At 64.5% G+C, this 15,262-nt stretch overlaps 1 protein-coding gene across 4 annotated transcripts in view; it reads right to left on the reverse strand.

Moving 5' to 3' along the window:
• FBRSL1 (fibrosin like 1) overlaps positions 1–15,262 on the reverse strand; it is a 64,500-nt gene that overhangs the window by 32,026 nt on the left and 17,212 nt on the right. For all 4 annotated transcript variants that reach the window (XM_039879198.1, XM_039879199.1, XM_039879197.1 and 1 more), the window contains exons 3-4: positions 4,701–4,805; positions 3,629–3,664 (exon numbers count right to left, since the gene is read on the reverse strand). In XM_039879198.1, the coding sequence (XP_039735132.1) occupies positions 3,629–3,664; positions 4,701–4,805 (141 nt within the window). The remainder of the gene's footprint in view (positions 1–3,628; positions 3,665–4,700; positions 4,806–15,262) is intronic.

Here is a 15,262-nt window from a genome sequence, read left to right on the forward strand (position 1 = left end):
GAAGGGTGGGTGGACGGACGGCGGGTGGGCGGAGCGTCCCCCTGAAAGAAGGGCGCCCGGGCGGGGCCGCGGGGACAGGTCAGATCCCTGCGCTCTGGGAACGGCCAGCGCTGGCTGAAGGACGCAGCTCCCGCCTCCAGGGAGAGGCTGACGGCTTTTTATTACTTTTGCACAAATTACTGCTGCTCGGAAGCGGCCGAGGAGCAGGGTAATGGACGCCATAAACCTGCCTCGTAAAGACGAGCCCGCGGCGCAGGGCTGCGCGTGGAGCAGGCTGGGCGCGGGGGCACCTCGGGCACCTCCCCGCCAGCCCAGCCGAGAGGGGCGCGCGGCCCCCTCACACGTGCAGCGTCCCTTCGCAACCAGCTTCCCGGCCGGCCGTGCCGCCCGAGTTTGGGGAGAGGCGGGTCGGGACCGGGCACGGTTGCCCAGTGTCCTGCCTCGGCCCCCAAAGCGCTGGCGCCCCTCCCCTTGGATCTGGGCCGGAGGCCGCGCGGCCGCTGTGCTTTGTCGCGGCTGCTGCTCCCGGGCCCTGGGGCCCGCCAGGCCCCGAGGAAGCCCAAGCGGCCCAGGCTGGCAGCGCGCGGACGCTCAGGTCAGGAACTGCGACCCCCAAACACCGCCCGGCATCCTGAGACCCCGCCACGGGGTGGACCCCTCCCGCCCCAGGAACAGCACTGGCTCCATGTCACCAGCCTGGCTGGGGGCCCTGCCTGCCTCCCCTGGTGCTCATCTGCTTCATCCACAGGCCAGGAGCCCCGCGGGCAGGGATGGGGGTTGTCACCTCTTTTCCAGCACTGGTGACAGGTGCCGAGTAGACGCGGGATGAGTGCTTGTCGGGGGGAGGAGAAAGTAAGAGATGCACCTTTCACACTCCACATTCTCAGAGCGGCTGAGAAGACCCAGTGGCGTGGGGCGCCGGGCAGAGGGGGCGCTGTGGGGTGCGGGGCATCCGGGCACAGGGGGCGCAGAGTGTCATGGCAGAGAGAGCTGGGAGGCGGGGCAAGGTGGAGGGAAGGCTGGGCTTCCTCCTGGTGGTGACAGGGCATCTGAGAAAGGTCTTGGGGCCCGAGAGACCTGGGGACACCAGAACCGTGGAGTGGGGCCGGTCTGCCCGCCACGTCTTGGCTCAGCCCCGCTCAGAGCACAGCCCCTCCCAAGGGGGTGCCTCAGCGTCCTCACCTAGAGGCTGTGGGATCATCATCGCTGGTGACAGTGGCCACCGTGGAGCGTGGCTGTGAGAGCAGGAGGAGCTGAGGAGCTAGCTGAGACCTGTCTGGGTCATCACGGGCCAGCGCTGAGAGCTGCTGAGATGTCCCCACTCCGCCCCCAGTCCCCAGCCAGGCACAAGGCCCCTTCCAGAGCACTCAGCCTCGGGGAGGAGGTGGGGACAGCAGGCAGGCCTCCCAGCCCCTGCGCTGGTGGTGGTGGATCGCATCCTTGGTTGCAAGCAGCCAAATTAAGAAAATTACTAACTAATTTCACGGCTCTGACGAGCATCTGATGGTGTGCCGTGGGCTGCACAGACCTTTTGGGGCAGAAGCTGTCGAGGATGAGTGATAATTGGAGATTGGCTGGGGATAAATCTCTGCAAATTAAACCCCTTTAGTACGGCCTATAAACCAGGTCAGATGACAAACGCTCCTCGCCACCTAGCGTGGGGACACTGTTGGGGAGAGGCGATGACAGTGCCACTCCTGCTGGGTCTGAGGTCCCAACCACTGACAAACACAGATGGCAAGTGGCACGCATGCACAGCCACACGCATTGCCACGTGGCCACAGGTCTCACACACAGACACACATGGCACGCCAGCAGAATCAGTCATACACATGCAGATGCGGCCATGACACGCCAGGACACAGGCTCCTAGTTACATGCAGACACACGTGGCATGCACGCACCCACTTGCACACACGCACATTTGCTATAGCCAGACACACAGGCACCTCCAGATGAACATGCAAGAGGCCCAGACAGCCCAGACAGAAACACGCAACAATGTGAGCTGCAGGCATACACAGCCCCGCCAGGCCTCCACGGAGACACGCATGTGACAAACACATGTCAACACACGGGGCCACGACACACGCTCCCCTCTCAGACAGCACATGGCGGGCACAGGCACGCACACAGGGGCCCTGGCCTGAGGGCATGCTCGTGTGCCTAAGGCTCCGTGGTGAAGCCCTCCACCTGTGTGGCCGCGAGGGACGGGGGACATGGAGATTGGGGCGCTGCGCTCGCAGCGCTGTGTGGTCCCCACCCTGTGTCTCCTGCGGGCTCAGCCTCCACCTGGCCTTCACTTCTGAGAGGGCCGGGCTTCTGCCTGCAGCCCCATGCCAACTAGACAAGAGGGCCCCTGGGGCCAGTTGACCACTGCCAGCCTGCAGTGCCCACCAGCACACATCAAGGACTAGAGAACACGCCCACTCACGCCAGGGCCTAATGCACTCATCAGCACACTCCAGGGCCCGGTGCCCACTGGGGCCCGCCGGGGCCGTCTGCAGACATCGTCGGGGAACCCCCACGACCCAAGCAGCAGGCGGGGCCACTTCCCGGCTACCATCTGTCGCTCCCGTGCAGCAGCCGTGGGGGTCCAGCCGCAAGCGGCTGGCGCATTGGTTACAGCTCTTCTCCAGGAGCAGCCAAGCAGCGTTTGGGGAGAAGACCCTGGAGGCCCCACGGCAGTTCGGAAGCAGAGGGGCTGCCCGTGACTCAGGCAGGGAGCAGGGGGACCCCAGCTGCCCTGGGGCCTCAGATGCAGCAGGAGGCTCCAGGTGGGGCATCCCTAGGCGCAGACCCTCTGGGGCCCACACACACCCCTTGCCCTGCCTGCTGGTGGGTGCTTTGGCCCCCCACTCCTGGTCACTGTCCCAGCAATCCCCGATCCCGGCCTGCATCACACAACCTCCTTCTCCTGGCCACACATTCCCACCGGAGCCTGGTCCTGGCCCACCTCCTGGCCAGCGCCGGGGCCACCAACCATGACCGTGATGGATAAGCACACAAGGCCACCTGAGGAGGGCAGGAAGACGACTCAGGTGGCGCCGCGCACGTGGGACCACTGCCCAGAAGTGTGCAGCCCCCCGGTCAATGGCCTGGGCAGAGGGGTGGAGGAGGGCCACGGGAACCACCGCTTAATCAGACAGCCTGTAAAGAGCCGCTGTGATTTAGAGAGCCGGCTCAGGCCCTGGAACTCTGGAATTCTCGGTAAATCGGGGGCTTGGGGATGAGGCGGGCGGAACCAGGCCCCACCTCCCAGTGAGCCTGCAGGGCAGTAAATCTGCAGAAATGGCTTTTATGGAGCTCTGGGCTTTACGGTGTCGTCACTGTTCCTCCTGACACTTAAGGGGAAATGAAACAGCGTCTTGAAGAGGGGGCAGGGCTGCTCCCTGGGGACAGAAGCTTGGGGGGCAAGGAGGGTGGCCTCACACAGACTCACAGGGAGCTAGGGGGCTCCATCCAAGCATGGTACTGGGGGGGTGCCCGGACCCTCAAGTCCTAGTGCCACCTGGCGGGACCCCAGTCCTCACGGAGGTGGGGGCTGCAGCGCCCAGGCGTGACCCCAGCCCCAGAGGGGACAGGACCTGCGGGGAGCTGGACAGCAGTGGGGCGGGGGGAGACTTACGGAGTAGCCTCTGCCCGAGACCGCCTGCGCCGAGCTCTGTGGGAAGGAGGGGAACAGTCGGTAACCAGGCTCGCAGCCCCTGAGGCCCACCCTGCGCACTCCCGGGCCGTGGCTGGAGCTAAGGGCTGGGGGTCGGCACTGCAGCCTGGGTCGCTCCCCTCTGCACAGGGCTCCCCGTCCAGCCTGGATAGGGCTGTGGGACCCCTCCCCTCTCCAGGCAGACCGGGGCCAGGTCTTCACTCAGGTCCTGGGGGTTCCTGTTGGGCAGAGCTCACCCTGGAGGGACCCCCACCCCAGGAGGCCCTGCTAACAGGGTGGCTGGGGTGCCCCAGCTGCCCTGAGCTTGCGCCCTCACACCCACCCCCGTTGCTCGCCTCAGCCAGCAAGTAGAGGGCTTGCAACCAGGGCGGCCGCGGCCCCAGGCAATCATCGGCCTGTTTCCCATCTTAGGGCAGCAGGACTAGCCTGGCAATTAGGCCCCCCCAGCCTCCTGTCCGCTGCGGCTGCTCCCGGGGCTGCTCCCCAGGCTGCCATTTAAATGGTAATGAGGACAACTCCTTCCTTTCCACCTCCACCCGCGCGGCCGGCCGCTTCTGCAGCTGGGGGTCAAGAAGACAAAGGCCTCTTCCTGGGCGCCTCCTCCTGCTGGACCCCCTGCCCAGCCCCCTCCCCCTGGGTCCCCCACCAGCCCCATCCTTGTGCGCCAGCCCGATCGCCTAATCGCTGACCAGATCTCGGCTCGCCCCATACTGGGTCCAAGGCCACTCCCACCTGCGGGGACCCGGCTCAGGGCCCTGTGCTCTGGGACCGTGAAGGCGTGTCCCCAGACTCAGGCCACCTCGCATCCAGGCTGAGACCAGCGGACACCCTGCCCCCAGCCCTCAGCTGCTGTTGGGGCCAACGGGGGCACTTCCGGTACGTTCCCTGTAGCTCCCGGATGGCGTGCGTGCCACACACACGGCCGAGCCCACCGCAGCCCTGCCCCCTGGTGCACGTCTCTGCCCGCCTTGCGTCCGGCCCTTGGTCCGGCCTGGAACGTGAACGCTGGCCGGCAAGCTCCTGGGGTACTCACGTCACTGAGCTGGTCCCGGGAGCTGCTCCGCCGGGAGCCGGTGGCTTCGCGGAAGCTGTCGTCCTCGCTGTTGCGGTCGCCCCCTCTGGACACTGCAACCTTCATCTGGGGACAGGGAGAGACAGGCTCAGCAAGCGCAGACCTGACCCCTCCGCACTGCTGGCCTGCTGTGCGGCAGGAGGGGGCAGGGCCAGGTCAGGCCCCCAACCCCAGACTGCAGAGGACGGGGGCGGAGTGCTGCCGAGCCATTCACTCACAGCCCTGACGGGGATGCCCAGGACAGCTGGGGACGTCCAGGACAGCTGGGGACGTCCAGGAGAGGAAGCTGCTGCCAGCTCTGTCCTCCTTTCCTGCAGTCAGTGAGCCCTGTCAGCTACGCTGCTATGGGGGCTGGTGCTGTCTCCAGGACGGGGCACCGGCAAGGCCTCCCCACTCCCTGCCCACGCACACTGCAGGCCCCTTGGGTCCGCGCTGCAACCCCGGGGCGGGCAGGGGGGCTGCAGGCCACACCGCTGTGTGACCTAGGGCCGTCGCCCAACCTCTCTGTGCCTCGGTCCTGTCCCCTGCAATCCCCCACAGGGCCAGTGTCTCCTGGCCTGGCTGCGCGGTGGCCGGCCCACAGCTCTTGGCTCCTCGCACAAAAGCTCACTTCACGGAGGAGAAACGGAGGCAGCCGTTAGGTGACCACGCGGGCGGGGGACCAGGAATCCTGCTCACATTTCTCTTTTTACTTGAAAATAATTTCTAACCTCACCGAGCTGCAGGGAAGCGACGCACATCACAGCCCCGGCGCTGAGCCTCCCACGCCCAGGAAGTCACCACCCTGAACCACACCGGCCTTGCCTCCAGGTCCCGTCAGGACCCACTGGGGTCCTTCCCACACAGTGACGTCGGGGCATGCATCGACGCCTGCACCTTCTCCAGCCAGCGGACGCCTCTTCGGGACAGACCAAGGCTGTGGTTCTCAGCCAGCGCACTGCCCAGCACTTTGGGGCTCCTGACCCATGCACCGCTGACCTGCCCGCTGGGCAGTGTGGGGACACTGCAGGATGTGGAGCGTCCTGCCCTCCTCTCCACCCCCAGGCCTCCCAGCCCAGCGTCCATGCTCCCAGAGTGCACAGTCTGCCCCAGGCCTCCACGTCTGGCCACTGTGTCGTGAGCACCCTCTTTCTGTCCTCAGGCCAGGGCCCTGAAGAGCCCAAGCCGGGGTCTGTTTGTCCTGAGACCCTGCTTCCTTCCTAGCTGCTCAGAAATGCTGCTGGCCAGACACGCCACGCCTCGGCCACAGACGAGCCGGAGTCCTGGCCCTTCAAGTCCATGTCCAGGGCGAGAGCTGCCCTGATGGCCCTGGGGACAGGTGGACGCCCCCGCGCCATGTCCGGGCCTGGCCTTGAGGATCCATCCACCCTCCATCCACCCATCCACCTACCCAGCATCCATCCACCTATTATCCATCCACCCACCTGTCATCTACCCAGTCGCCCACCCACTCAATGCCTACTGAGCACCCATGAGCTGGCTGTATTTTGGGCGGTAAACAAAACAGACACAAGCCCCTGTCCTCGTGAAGCCTACGAAACAGAGGCCGTCATACGGTTAGCAGACGGCACAGGTGCTAAGGATGCCACCGCAGAGAAGGGCAGGCTCACCAGGAAGAGCCTCACGGAGAAGGTGACACTTTGAGGGGGGAGGAGGCGGCCCTGAGGCCTTTGGAAGCTGGAAGCCGTCTCTGAGGAGCACCGCGGCTCACCGGGGAGGCACCTCTGGGGTGTGAACACGCCACTTGCCTCTGGGGTGTGAACACGCCACGCTGCCTCAGCCACCCCGTTTAACCACCGGCTGGCGAAGCCCCTGAACGCAGAGCGATGGTGGCACACCCCAGGCGTGGGAGAGGACACCTCCCACAGCCTCACGCGGTGAAGGCACTGCCATCAGACAGGTAGGGTTAGGGGTGCCACCCTCATGCTGGGGTCCTGATTGCCCTGGCAGTAACAGCGAGGCCATGGCGCTTGCCCGTGGAAAACTCCCCCCGACGACCCCTTCCCCACAGGGGCCCCCACGGGGAGGTGTCTGCCCCCCGCCGCCAAGTGTACTGAGGCTTCACGTGGTTCCACCCAGTGAGCAGACCCATGGGGGTGGGCAGTCCAAGAGGCAAGCTCAAGGGGCCCAAGAGCAGGACCCAGGGGCACCCCCAGGCCGCACACGGGGCCTTCCCTCTGTGGGAGTCAGGAAATGGCCCTGCCTGGGCCGGACAGAACAAGGAAGCCGCAGTGCTCACGCCACCTGCCCAGGGGCTCCCAGATGGGCCCCATGTGCACACCACAGCACGGCCTCTTCACGCACATGCGAACGCACACCGCCACCCAGCTCCTGACACCTGCCCACTGGCCTGCGAGACGCCGCCAGCCTGCACACGAGGCAGACGACGCAGAGGTGCTCTCTCTCCGCACGCTCCACTGCCACGGCCTGCGAACTGTCTCGGCAGAAGCACGCGCCACCCATGGCGACAGGGGGCCCTGGTGGCTCTGGAGCTGTGCAGCACGTAACCCGGACAGGCGAACGTGGCGACCAGAGAGTCACACTCACGTCCCCTCAGGTTTCACCCTCAGACATGTGCCACTGCAGGGAGCTCCTGTGAGCTCAGACACAGCTGGTGTGGTTGGTGAGCACACACTACTCAACCATGCACACCCTGGGGGCTCTGGGCTCCGCCCCGCCCCTGCTAGGGGCTCGCCTGTGAGTGCCCTTCCCCCACACCTGGGGTGGAGGTGGCCTGTGAATCCTGAGCTGGGGGACTGAGGCTGAGGCCGCCCGCAGACTCCTGCAGCCCAGGGGGAGACAGGTCCCAGAGGTGGGGCAGAAATGAGGCACCCAAGCACCAGCACCCACCCCAGCCACCAGTAGTCAGCTGGGCCACCAGGAGTGGGGACCAGTACCCCAAGGCCAACTCCATGCCACCCCTGCAGAAACCGAGCACAGGCTCCCGGCGGCCCGGGCACCCCATCCGGCGTCTACATGCAGCACGTACACACATGCCTGTGGCAGACACGGCCCCTCGCTCCAGGGCTCACAGTAAGCCAGGCCGCCCCAGCCTTCACGGCTGCTCCACACAGCACCCCAGTTACCTCTCGGAGAACTCCCTCCCCATGCAAATCGTGTCGCCTGGGGAGCTTTAAGGGCCCTGGGCCGCCCCGCGTGGGCCCCACTTCTTGCGTGTGGGTCTCTGGTTTCCCTGTGGCCCTCAGCAAGTGAGGCTGCAGTGGGCGGCCCGGCTCCCAGCAAAGGTCAAGCACATGGGCCTGACTGGACCCCTGCCGGCTGGACTGAGATGGCGCGTGCCTCCATGAGCCCCGCTCCTCCCCGCCAGCCCAGGTCCCTGCTCATTGTAGCCGGATCCCTGGTGGCCTGTGGGCGCGGGGCCCATCACTTCCTGAGCGGGTGCCTGCTTCCGCCCAAAGCCCTCGCGGGCAAGGTCCCAGGCCCAGGCATACTGGGGTGCCCGCAAGGGCCTCCCTTGCCCCAGGCCGCTCCCTCACTCCCCAGGATGTCATGACCCCAGGCTGTAATCTGCAGCTCTGCCCAGAAAGTCCCCTGTATGAGCCCAGGCCTAGCTGTCCCCTGGACCCCCGACTAATTGTTCTTCCCACCAGCAACAGGCACCCAGTTCCCTGGGGCTCAGGGACCCCACAGAACCTGCATCTCGCCCCACCTGGCACAGCCACCCCTCCATCCTTCCCACACAGCAAGTGACAGCGGTAGACAGCACATTCTACTGTTCTGTCCGAAGAGCCCACCTTCCACCCAGCACTCACACTGGTGCGAGCAGGGGCTTGTACTTTGGGGAGCCTCAGTCCTCAGGGCAGGCAGGGACCCCAGTGCTGAGGGTACTCAGGTCCACACAGGGTGGGATGGGGCAGGGACCCCGGTGCTGAGGGTACTCAGGTCCACACAAGGTAGGATGGGGCGGGGACCCCGGTGCTGAGGGTACTCAGGCCCACCAGGCTGGGACATGGCAGGTGCAAGCCAGCCCGCGTGTGTGAGGCCAGGGCCTCCTCCCGCCCGCCCTGCTGCCCGCACAGCCGCGGAGCACGCGGCCCTCTGCTGGCCAATGTGCGAAGCGGCTGCTGCGAGGCGGGGGCGGGCGGGGGAGTCCTCAGGGCTGAATGCGGACGGGGGCCGAGCAAAGGTGACCCCGATGCTCCCTCTCCGCCAGGTTGGCTGGCACCTAGCATCCTCCGGAAGTCCTTCCGATGCGCCCCCACGCCTGCATCCACCCAGCTGGACAAAGGGCCCTTCAGTTCCCGTGGCCCCGTGTCCCTCTGACAGTGAACTGGGGGCTGACCTGTCCGTCTCCCTGCAGTAGGCTGTGAGTGCCCAGCAGGCAGGGGCTGTCTCCGTGTCCTTGGCACAGGGCCTGGCACAGTGAGGAGGGGCTCAGGCAGTGCGTGGGGATGGTCAAGTGTACCCACAACCAACACAGGGTCGGGGAGCGAGCGCTGCCCTTTGAGGCTGGCCACCCCCTTCTGCTGCGCCACGTTTTCCACTGGGATTCAGATGGGTGGACGGGATGAGGGATGGATGGGTGGACAGACAGATGGGTGAGTAGAGATGAGGCCACCACCCTAGCAGACCCATGCCAGCAAGTGGCGTGTGAATGCTGCCTATGGCCAAGTGTGGTCCCCACTGCCGGGGGACGGGACAGCCAGGCAGTGCCTCAGAACTCCATGAGAGGGGGCCTGGGGGCGTGTGCCACCAGAGCTGGAGCGGACCCTCAGGGCTCTCTCTTGCCTCCGTCACTCTGGCTGGGCCACTCAGCTGAGCCCTTCGGCCTGCTCCACAGTTGTCCCCATCTGTCTAAAGGACTAATGACCTGATTCAAGCACCGGCACCTCCCTCGAGCACAGCCTCCCAGCTGTCCCCATGGCTGCCCAGCCCGCCTCCAGCATGAGTTTTTAAAATCATAAATCAGCTCATGTCACTGCACTGCTTAAAACTCCCAGCGGCCCTGCAGGAGAGGGACGTCCACACTGCAACCAGTCCCAGGGACCCGCGCCGAGGCCTCCCCGAAACTAGGCACATGCCCTTCTCCCTCGGGTGCCGGCCAGGAGGCCTCCCCAATCCCCTGATCTGAAGGAGCCCCTCTCCCTTGTCAACAGGGCCTGTTGTCACCTTGAATCACCCCACTCACTTCAAGCCTGTCTGGAATTCAAGCTTCGTGCGGGCGGGATCGCGACATGTCCTGTTCTCTGCGCCCTGGCCCAGATGGGACAGGTGGGCTGGGTGCCTCCCACACACGCCCAGGGTCCAGTTTCTCCTCCATCCTGCCCCCGAGAGCACTGTGGGAAGTTCCTGGGCCCCGCTCGGGACCCCACACTCGGGTCATGTGAGGGCCATGCTCAGGGTACATGCTCAGGGGTGTGGGTAGCCTCACCCCAGCTCCCACAACCCAGCCTATTGCTCCCTACGGCTGCACACCTCAGGCACAGGTGTCGATGCCACCTAAAGGCTGAGCGCTGTTCCCGGAGGCCCCACGGGATGGCTCCCGGTGAGGGGATCTGGGCGGGCCCGGCCCGGAAGGCAGGAGACATCATTCTGTGGGTAGCGACGCAGTAATCACAGTAACAGCAGCAAATACAGCTGTACAGGTACCAAGGGTATCGACTCACATTTCTGTGTCAACAGCCTAAGACATGTTGTATTGACGATGTTCCCACTGTACAGATAAGGACACCGAGGCCCAGAGAGAAGTCACTTGCCTCAGGCCACCAGGCAGAAGAGGCGGTGCTGGGGTTTGAGAGTGGACATGGGGCAGAGCCCAAGCTCTCCACTGTGGGATAGCCCCTCGGGGGCGTGGCCCGCAGGGGGTGGGCGCCTCGGGGCTGGAGCAGGGGCCGCACGCATGGACTCCAGAGGGACCCTGGGGAGTCCCATCGCCAGCCCCCCCAGCAACAACCCAGGCAAGAGGAGGGGGCAGAGGAACCATCCATATTACCGAGAGGAGCAGACGTTCACACAGCCACCCAGCACCCCCTACGCTCTGAGATGTCTCTTAAATCGACTCACTGATCTCGAAAACCCTGCGGGAGACGTGTCATGACCCCATCCTACAGATGAGAAAGACAAAGTGCCAAGGGGTTGAGTCACTTGCCCAAAGCCACGCAGCTAAGTGACAGAGCTGGCTCCCCACCAGACACTGCCAAGGGCCAGATGGGAACTTTCTGGAAGGCCTCTACCAGCCCACTCAGCAACTGCCTTGTAAGTGATCAGAAAACCCCAAACCGGCGGACAGACTGGCATGGCAGATGACGTACGTACCAGCCACAACGTTCTCAGTCTCTCACTCTCTTCATACTTACCAAGGCCTCAGGGCCCAGACCCGGGCCAGGCTCGGGGTTATGAGGACCAGAGGGGTACAGATGAGAAACGGGGCACTCACCACCCAGCAGAGGGGGAGCTGAAGGGGGCCCAGGGCCTGGAGGTAGGCGGTGCGGAGCAAACCACAGTGGTCCAGCCAGCGGAAGGCAGGTGGGCGGGGGAGAGGCCGGGCCACCAAGGACCCCATGGGGCGTGTCTAGGGCTCAGGGCTGGACCCTGAGTGTGGAGGGACTCTTCCAGAACAAATGGGCTGCTTAAGGAGTCTCACAGCCGGCAGATGGGCGCACGGGCAGAGAGATTATTGGAGGCTGAGAGGCCCGCAGTTACATCACTGCTGTCTCCGGGAAACGTCAAGGTCAAGGGCACGGATCTAGAACCGAGCTGCCTGGGTCTGAGTCCTGGCTCAGCCACTTATTCTGTTTGTCTTGGGCGAGTTACTGAGATTCTTGTTTTCGCTTCAGTAGCCTCATCTGAAAAATGGGACTCACAGCACGCTGCCTCCCGGGCGTGGCGAGTGATTAAATTAACCGCTGCAGACAGTGCCTGAGCAGCTGGGAGGCTGGCGGGGCGGTGGTGACAGGCGGCCATCCAGATTAGAGTCACCGTCTTTAACAGATGCAGGTCTCTTCAGACCGTCTGTTCCGTCCTGCGCGTCAGTCTGAACTGAGGGGTTATAGCTTAAGAAACTGCCTCTCCGGGATTCGATACAATAAAAGTAAAATGTCTCACTGATAACGTTTATATTGGTTATATGCTGAAATGATACTATTTTGCATCTATGGAGTGAAAAAACTTTAACTTTGTCTCTTCTCACATTTTTGATGTGGCTATCTGGACAATTACAATTTTGGGCGAAGCCCCATCAGCCCCGTCTCACAACTTTGCTGCTCTACGCCCGGCCTACAGCGTCGGAACCTCAGAACCTGTCCGGGGCCTTGGGCAGTGCCCCTCGGCCTTGGGTCCCCCACCCCCAGCCCCGGGACAGGCTTCTTGCCAAGTCCTCCAGGAGAGGGCAGGTGACTGGACGTGAACATTGTTCCCCTTAAAACTGCCCTGACTCTGGCGAACTGCTGGGTCTGTCGTGGTCACTGTGGCCTCTGACAAGGGGAGGGGGGGGCCACCGTTTTTTTCTGCTGGCGGAAGGTCAGCGCAGCGCGGCCACACGCTGGCCTCTAACATTAAGTGGCGAATCATGTAGTCTGCTGGAAGAGGCTCCGCCGGCCACGGGTCAGGACGTGTCCTCAGCGCCTGGTGACGCAGCTGCTCAGGGTGCACCGGGCCGCCCAGGGGCGCATCCCCGGGGTGGTACTAAAGGGGCAGGGCTTTTGGGGGGTGACGGCATTCACCTGCAGCTGGCCTGCCCAACAACGCCTGGGGCACGCACAGGCGCACGCAGGGGACAGGCACGGCGGACACCTCCTCCCCAGGGATTCTACAGCCTGGCTGGGGTGTCCCGGTGGACACTGGACATGATACGCAGACCCCCTTCTAGGACCAGGAGCCTGTCAGCCCATCAGGGGTCACTCACACCTGTGTGCCTCCCATCCTCCTGCGGATCCCAAAGCGTCCCCTTAGTGAGCACCTGCCCGGCAAACTCTAGCTTAGCTCTCGCCTTGTGAGATTCCAACACAGACACCCCCTCCTCCCTGACAACAAATGCCACCACCAGCACCCTCCTTGTCGTCAGGGCTGAGCAGGGACCAGGAACTGCATGAAGGGCTCTTGTCCCCTCCCCAAGGCCCAGTCTGCAGATGGGGACGTGGAGGCAGGGGCCGGTGCGGGACAGGAGGGGCAGGCTGCAGGGCACTGGGGAGACCCAGCAGAGCGTGGGGTGCCTGGGACAGATAGCACGGGCTCTCACTCCATCTCTGCTCTTACCCATACCCCCGGCCTCAGGGCCAAATCAACTGCCAGGACCCAAACTCTGCCCCCAGGGCCACACATCTGTGTCCTCTGGTCAACAAGGTAGCTCATAAAATTAGATTTAACTATTAAGGTTTCAAAATTGCCGAATCCACAGAAAAGCTCGCTTCCGGCTGCTCTCAGCAACATCAGGGATCTGGCCTGGCAGGACCTGCCTGTCCTCAGGCAGTGAGGAGGGCAGTGCCCCCAGGCACTGCCCCCTGGGACACGGCACATGCAGTCTGGTCCCCCACGGCAAATGGGCGCCTCCTCAGACCACGCTCCCTGCAGGGGCCCAGTACTTTGAACCTGAGGCAGCTGTGGCCATGGGAGGTGGGGCACACAGGGCTTTGGGGGCCCCTCTGGGTTTAGACAGAACTCAAGCCTGTCTGTCCCTCAGCAACCACACAGGCAGCAGCAGGGCCCAGGGCTCCCCCACCCCCAGCTCACGGCGGACTTCAACCGGGTGGGGCCGTTCTGCATGGGGAGGCAGTGGGCAGCCCCACCCTGGCTGTGGGGTCCCCATGGGCCTCCGCCCTCTTCCCACCCCTTCTGCTGTGGCCTCATCAGCTGTCTTCCCCACTCCAAGTGGCACTCAGGTACTTTGGTCAACACTCCCAAGACAGAAATGCCTAGAAAGGCAGGGCTGCAATGTCCGCACGTCCCGGCCCACTCCTGGGACATGCTCAGACACGAGCGTGCATGGGGACCCCAGGGCAGATACTCTCTCACACACACATACACACGTGTGCGTGCACACGGCCTGAACCCTTGCCACTCTTAGCGTGTGACAACAAGGCATGGTGCAAATGCGAGGGCTTCATGTCTAGAAAAAGCCCCTTCCAGAGCAGAGCCTCCAAGTGACAGGAGAAGCAGGTGCCGGCGGCTTGGCTGGTGGCGAGCCGGAGCCAGAGCCCCAGCCCCAGCCCCAGCCCCAATGTGGGGCGTGGCCAGGCCGCAAGACCCGCCCCCGGCCTCTCCCCCACTGCCCAGAGATAACGAGGCAAGTCCAGATGTGCAGAAAACCGCTGGTGGCAGTAAATCACGTCATGTACGATGCACGCTCGTCTGTTAAATCACAAACGCTGATGCTGTTATAAAAATAATGGCACGGCACTTTTTATTTTCTTTAATCAGAAAAATAAGCCCCGCATTTCCGGGAGATCCTGGGTAAACCCCACACCCAGCTGGCTGGGACCCCCAAGGGCCAGCGGTGGCCAGGGTCATCACGGGCAAGCGGGGAGGGGGAGGCCTGGAGACTGGGGGACCTCCGCGAGCAGGGTCAGCACTGGCAGCGGCCGTCACAGCCAGCAAGACTGGGTGCACAGGCGCTGAGTGGGCACCCGGCCGGGTCCCCGGGGGTCCGTGCTGCTCTGCAGAGACGGCGGCAGCCGGTCCCCGGGCCCTGCAGTCCTGACAGTCAGAACAGGGGTCCCACCTTGTGCCCAGGATGCCAAGAGTACACTCTGGGCCTGTCTGAGCCACGGGCTGAGGTGAGGGGTGGACGGGGCAGAGAAGCCCTGTAGTGTGAGGACTGTCCCAGCAGGGGACATCCTGGGAGGGCTGACAGCCAGGGATTTGCAGAGGCGGAGCGGGAGGTCAAGAGAGGGCACCCCGAGAACGGCCCTGGGCCCTGCGGGGTGTCTTGGAACAGAGCTGGGGGGCAGACGGGAGACCTGGTCCCGGGGGCGCCCCTCCTTGCCACCAGCAACTCCTACTGATGGCCCCAGAGACAGCCCCAGGTGCCCCCCCACCTCTCCACAGTCACCGCGCCCTGGAGGTGAACGCACGTCACTCTCTGCCAGGTGAGTGGGATGCACTCCGTCTGGGGGCAGGGATGCACTGGCCAGGTGGGGAGGGGCCCCAGGAGGCAAGGCCTGCACTGACACGCCCCAAGCCACGCACACCACACACGCGCACACACCTGGGGCTGGCGTGCACGGAGACTGATGTACGAGGACACGTGGGCACTTCAGAGCCCAGGGAGACACCGCGGGACCCCCCGGCAGCCCAAGCCCCGGTGGCCACGTTCCCTTTCCCGGGGGTGTGCACGTCACAAAGCGGCGGGCAAGGCAAGGAGCCGGGGGGCGCGGGAACCCTGGCCTCTCTTCCTGGCGCAGGCAGGCCTCGGGCTGCTGGCCCCGCTGGGGCTCCCGCCTCTGCCGAGCCTGTTCCCACTGCGAACGGCCCGGCCTGACTGGAAAAGACCGCCACCCACGGCGGCACCGCGCCTCCGGCCCTGGCCCTGCCCAGTGCAGCCACAGCGGGGCTCGTCTGGGAAACGA

The sequence above is a fragment of the Pteropus medius genome, unplaced genomic scaffold (assembly GCF_902729225.1).
Source record: "Pteropus medius unplaced genomic scaffold, Ma_sr-lr_union100, whole genome shotgun sequence".
NCBI classification, from domain to species: domain Eukaryota; kingdom Metazoa; phylum Chordata; class Mammalia; order Chiroptera; family Pteropodidae; genus Pteropus; species Pteropus medius.